The following is a 6,000-nucleotide window of genomic DNA, read 5'->3' as shown; positions in this document are numbered from 1 at the left end:
ACATATTGTGAAACTGATGAAGATGTTTTCTTAATTTTGCGGGTGTTTTTCTATTTGCATGTGTTTTCTTCAGTTGCAGCGCGTTGAGCTCTCTCGGCCACCGTAGGGAAAAGACAAATAATAACATATATTCTGGTTGTAAACACAAACAGCTCGAAACGCAAACATAAGATAACTGAAACTTGTCTTTGCCCTTTTATTAGATCTATGCCTTATGAATGGCAACTGGTGGTGGAGTTGCTGGACCAGGTCAAGCTGCTCATGACGTCCAGAGAGGGGGAGTTGAACGTTATTTGGCTCTGCAGTGAGCAAGCTTCTTGGAACGGAATGACATTGCTGGGTGGGAAGTGTTTTTTTGTGTGTGTTTTTTTGCGTCACATATGGACTCCTCCCACTTAAAAATACAGTTCCATCCCTCAAATACATTTATAAGGAGAACGTTGCTAAATTTTTTATTTGGATTGGTAGACCATAATCGAGAGAGCATTTCCGTAACTGCATAATTTTTGTCCGTAACTGCACTGTCTTTAATGTCCTTTGCCCCGGTATGGTTTTCAGTACGCGGCCATCTTGAACCCACTGCAAAACAGCCGAAAGAGAGAGAGATGCGTGCGTGTGTTCTTTTACTGTCTATGGTGTGTCGGTGTGACAGATGAATGATCCTTACAAGTTGTGGACCGACGAAGCTGAACTTTCAATGCGATGACTCTGAAAAGAAACTGATCGAGGAATTGGGAAACCATGTCATCAATCCATTTGGGAAAACGCGCTTAAATGTCTAGAGATAGATTATATTTCATCGCATTGTCGCAATCTTTTAACTACCTCCTGGACTTTGTTCAAATGTTTTGTGTCATATTTATGTAGTAGAATGAAAATGAGGCTGCCTTTAGCATTCATTACAAATGCAAAACTGCTTAATTCTGTCTGTAGAATCAGGCATGGGATTCTTAATGGAATTACAAAAACGACATTGCTGTCCAGTTGTAATATTTGCTGCAGGACGGAGAGAAATTGGATAAAACCAGTGGGCTATGACACCGGTGTAATGACTTACAACAGTCTTACCAAGCAGAAAGAACCTCTGGTTTTGGCTCAAGAAAGAATTGCTTCCTGGTAAGGTACACAGTGGTCCATTACGGTAATTGAGATTGCCTTACATGTTATAAGGTTTTTTTTTTTTGTTTCCCTATAACATCTTCTTTTGTCAATTCCAGGTATAGCTGTGGTCCCACTGTTTATGACCATGCCCATCTCGGCCATGCGTGGTAAGTTTCTCTGCTTGCTAACTAGTTAGTTACAGAGTATAGTTGCAGTTACGTTGAAACTAGGTTGCTAGGTTATTTTAATATCATTGATATACTATTATAGTTTTTATTAACATTTTCCATTTACTTATAAATTTGAGTAAATCTTAGTTTTAGCAATTTTGTTGTTCCCTTTCGAGAGGTCTCTCATATTGCGTAAGTAGCTTACGCTATGGGAAAAACTCCTTTTCTCGAGAATATTGAAGCCAAATTTTCAAAACACAGTGCAGCTGCACAGTAGACAGCTAGCGCGGTCATTGGCTGTGCTGCAGCAACTGCACGAACCTATGGCGAGGCGGTTCATGCGCGCGAACCAATCAGGCCGCTTCGCGCCCATGCGCGTCAGAGCCTGCCGGAATGGGCGTGGCTTATAGCTATATAAGCCCACATTTACGCCATAGAATCAGATTTAATCTTCTTCAGAAAGTTTCCACTTCGCTGTCCTCCGGATTAAAGAAGCCTTCTTTGCTGCCGTCGAAAAGCCTTCAGTGGAACAAGCCACCTGCTAAGCAGCTCTGAGGACGCCGGCTTCCTGGTTTCACTAGACGCCGCCTTCAGCCCGTTGTTCTGCTGTCCCATCCTTTGAGCTATATCCTTTTACAAAAAGCTAGTGTGTTCGCCGCTGCGACTCACTTTCTAAAAGAGCAATTTCACAGTCGTTGTTTCAAATGTCTCGGGTGACCTGCGCCTCGTGCAGAGGCCCTCTCTTCGGCAGAGATCGTCACATCCTCTGCGCTTCCTGTCTGGGCCGTGACCACATGGAAGCTGCAGTCTCTAAGGAGTCTGTGATGAAATGGCGCTCTCTACACTGAGGGCTCGACTGGCCAGCTGTATGCATTCTCTCTGGTCACGATGCTTCCTCAGGTCATCGACGGATCAGGGAGAGCAAGTGTGCAGTGCTCTTGATAGCTCCTCTCTGGAAGAACCAGCTATGGTTCTCCGAGTTGACTCAGCTGCTGAAAACAGCCCCATGGCCGATTCCGCTGAGGAGAGACCTCCTCACGCAGGCGAACGGAACGATCTGGCACCCCCGTCCAGACTTGTGGGCCCTCCATGTATGGCCCCTCAACGGGTATCCGGGGACCTCCCAGAAAGGGTGCTAAAATCCATCACTGAAGCGAGAGCTCCCTCGACTAGGCGTCTTTACGCTCTAAAATGGTCAGTGTTCTCCGGACCCCTGGACTCCTACTCATCCCGAGTGCCAAAGGTGCTCTCCTTTTTACAAGAGCTTTTGGACGCGGGGCGCACCCCCTCCACGCTCAAAGTATATGTAGCAGCCATAGCAGCATTTCATGCTCATGTGGCCGGGCAATCACTGGAAAGAAACGACCTGGTCAAGCGCTTCCTGCCTTGAATTCGGGCCCAACAACTCCAGAGTCGCCCTTAAGCCGAGGCACGGGTATGTTCCTAAAGTGCTCTCCACTCCGTTCAGAGCGCAGGTCATTTCGCTATCAGCTCTTCCCTCGCTAGAGGACGAAAGAGACGCGAATCTTCTCTGCCCTGTCAGGGCTCTCAGAGTCTATATAGAGCGTTCTGCCCCGTTCAGGCAGTCAGAACAGCTCTTCGTATGCTTTGGCGGCCGCACCAAAGAGCTCGTGGTCACAAAGCAAAGATTATCACGCCGGATAGTGGACGCTATCTCGCTGTCTTATGAGTCTAAGGGCCTCCGTTGTCCCATAGGCGTCAGAGCTTATTCCACGAGAGGCATGGCCTCGTCATGGGCATGGTCGAGTGGAATACCAATTAAAAATATCTGTGTGGCGGCCAGCTAGTCCTTGCCGTCCACATTTATGAGATTTTATAACCTGGAAGTTCCCGCTTTACAAGCAAAGGTTCTTTCAATATAATAAGTGTTAAGCACAATTCACCATACTATAAGGCCCGATGTATATCCGGTCCTGGTTCAACCTGAACTACGGTTCTTATACATTATAAATAAGGGGCTTGGCCCTTCTTATACATTATAAATCAGCGGCCTGATTGGTTCACGAACATGAGCCGCCTCGCCATAGGTTTGTGCAGTTGCTGCACCACAGCCAATGACCGCGCTAGACGCTCAGCTAGCTGTCTACTGTGCAGCTACACAGCTACATTTTTACGGTTTTAAAAATTTGGCTTCAATATTCTCGAGAAAAGGAGTTTTTCCCATAGCGTGAGCTACTTACGCAATACTCGTTCCCTTCTCTCAGGGAACTGAGGTTACGTTAGTAACTGAGACGTTTTTATTTTTATTATTTTGATACATTAAGTAAAACAAATGAAAGTGTGAAATGTTACCTTGACAGCTAGCTGAAATTAAATAATTTTAAGTTATTTTATATTTTATTTAGTTAACATTTATTTTATTTCAAATATCAAAAATGCTATTATAAATGCTATTTACAGTTTTAGTTTACTATAACCCTGGGTTGGTGTTTGTTCAGCAGTAAATACATTTCTTTGCCAGCTTCCTTTATTTTCTTCTTTTTCTTCCTTGTATGCAGCTCATATGTCCGATTTGACATTCTGCAAAGGATCTTATCCAGACTTTTTGGAATCAATGTCATCCATGTTATGGTCATCACTGACATTGATGATAAAATTATACAAAAAAGCCTTGAGGTAAGTATCAACTTAAACTCTTTCACCAATGTTTCAGTATACAAGATTCAGGGCCGGCGCTAGCCATTTGGGTGCTTGGTGGTACCCCCCCCCCCCCGCCCCCCCGTTTTTTAAATAAGATACTAGCTGAAATGTGTTTTTTTAAATCAAGTGATCAAAGTGCTCGTTGCCGCTGCGATCAGTGGCGCGGATACAGTGTTTTCTCGTGTGGCTTGCGCACACACCGCACTGTCTTCACTCGACGCGCGCTTCAATCCGTTGCGTTGCGGATACTCTCTATTCGTTCTGTTGAAATCACAAAACATAATGTAAACGTTTGCGTGTCCCTGCTTGATATACAACCACTGATGAACATAATCATTTTGATGAGAGAAATAAACTATACGAGAAAAAAAAAAACCTATACAAGGGCGGATTCGAACTCAGACCCTCTGACACGACTGGCGAAAGCTCTACCACTGGACCATTAAGATACACATTAGTTTAGTTGGCGGATCTATATATTGGCATATATAGATCTCATTAAACGACAAATTAAACCCCATGTAACCTACTATTTAAATCGATTGCTGGACATCGTAATGTTATTGGCGTCCATCTTCATTGAATTTTGAAATCAGATAGAGCCGGCCAGAGCGCTGCATAATAAGTAGCCACGCCGGCTTATTCAGTATGGAAATACACACCGACAATGACATGCCCCTACTGCGTGCTAGAATCTCCGAAAAACAAGACGATTTCAAACTCAAAATGTACGCTTTTAAATATACCAATACTGCTATCTCAAACATGCAGAGGCTTCTTCGTGATCTCAACTAACAGATTCTGCAAAAAAACGAAAATCACCAATTTTGAAAAAAAAAAAAAAACACTTCTTTCTCATTATACTCGAAAGTTGTGCTGCCGACTTAAGTTCCTGGTTTCTGTGACGGGTCACATATTTTATTTGTTATTTATACTAGTAGCCTATTGTGATGATTTTTCACGACCCAGATTTTTTGGTGCCCCCCCAAGCACTTGGTGCCCTACGCGCAGTGCGTGATGTGCGTGTGCGGAGCGCCGGCCCTGACAAGATTAGATACAAGATTTATGTGGAAGGATGTTTACACTTGTCAATTTTAAGGTAATTTATTTTGCAGGAGAACGTCTCACCCACTGTCCTTACAAGAATGTATGAGGAAGATTTTAAGAGGGACATGCAAGCACTTCGGGTAAATACTGTATATATATATTTTTTTTGTGGTGATTTAACTAAATGACTGAAACATTCATGCGTATTTGTCTGGTCTTTGTTCATTTGTCCAGGTTCTTCCTCCAGCTGTATACATGAGGGTGACAGACAACATTCCCCAGATTGTAGCTTTCATAGAGCGCATTATCAGAAATGGACATGCCTATGTCACAAATCAAGGTGCCTCTCTCTCTTTCTTGTTGACAATTTAAGGTCAAGTCTTCCAAGTTTCTTTTTTTCCTAAATATGAAGAGAAGATGAAACTGAATATACAGTATGATTTGTTGACCCAGGAAACGTCTACTTCAACACTCAGTCCATTGGTAGCCGTTATGGCAAGCTTGTGAATCTCGGAGGCATTGTTGGGGAGCAAGGTATGTTTATGAAATCTGTTTTTTTGTCTTGGAGGTCTTCATCTATAATAGGAAATGTGGGTATCCTCAATCTTAAATCACACATGATTTGTCATTGCACATTTATTATAATCTTTTTCTGTGTTATTGAGCTAACTTGCTTAACAAAACTACTGGTAATAGTTAGAAATATTACTGATCATATATGTAATGTCTGTAGATAAGATAAGTTATTTTTTGGGGGGGATAATTAATATGCTCTAGAAACCATGACCTAAATCCAATAGAGTATTTTACAATTTCTTTTATTTTAGGGGTTCATGATAAAAGGGATCCAAGGGACTTTGCTCTGTGGAAAGCATCCAAGCCACATGAACCTCACTGGGTTTCATCTTGGGGACAAGGGAGACCTGGGTGGCACATTGAATGTTCTACAATTGCAAGGTAAATGCTCTACCTTAAGGCTGGCCCACACTAAAAGATTTAAAAAATCTTAACAGATTTTCAA

At 42.9% G+C, this 6,000-nt stretch overlaps 1 protein-coding gene across 3 annotated transcripts in view; it reads left to right on the top strand.

The window, feature by feature from the left end:
- The first annotated feature begins 372 nt into the window (after window positions 1-372).
- Window positions 373-6,000, top strand: part of cars2 (cysteinyl-tRNA synthetase 2, mitochondrial) — a 32,758-nt gene continuing 27,130 nt past the window's right edge. For 2 of the 3 annotated variants that reach the window (XM_079852128.1, XM_079852127.1), the window contains exons 1-7: window positions 373-1,116; window positions 1,218-1,268; window positions 3,791-3,908; window positions 5,048-5,119; window positions 5,214-5,319; window positions 5,433-5,513; window positions 5,807-5,936. In XM_079852128.1, coding sequence (XP_079708254.1) covers window positions 872-1,116; window positions 1,218-1,268; window positions 3,791-3,908; window positions 5,048-5,119; window positions 5,214-5,319; window positions 5,433-5,513; window positions 5,807-5,936 — 803 coding nt within the window. In that variant the 5' untranslated portion in view covers window positions 373-871. Of the gene's footprint in view, window positions 1,142-1,217; window positions 1,269-3,790; window positions 3,909-5,047; window positions 5,120-5,213; window positions 5,320-5,432; window positions 5,514-5,806; window positions 5,937-6,000 lie in introns of all 3 variants that reach the window. The other variant, XM_079852129.1, reaches the window with a different exon arrangement.

This window comes from Squalius cephalus, assembly GCF_949319135.1.
Source record: "Squalius cephalus genome assembly, chromosome: 2".
NCBI classification, from domain to species: Eukaryota; Metazoa; Chordata; class Actinopteri; order Cypriniformes; family Leuciscidae; genus Squalius; species Squalius cephalus.
This window is presented reverse-complemented; position numbering and strand designations above follow the sequence as displayed.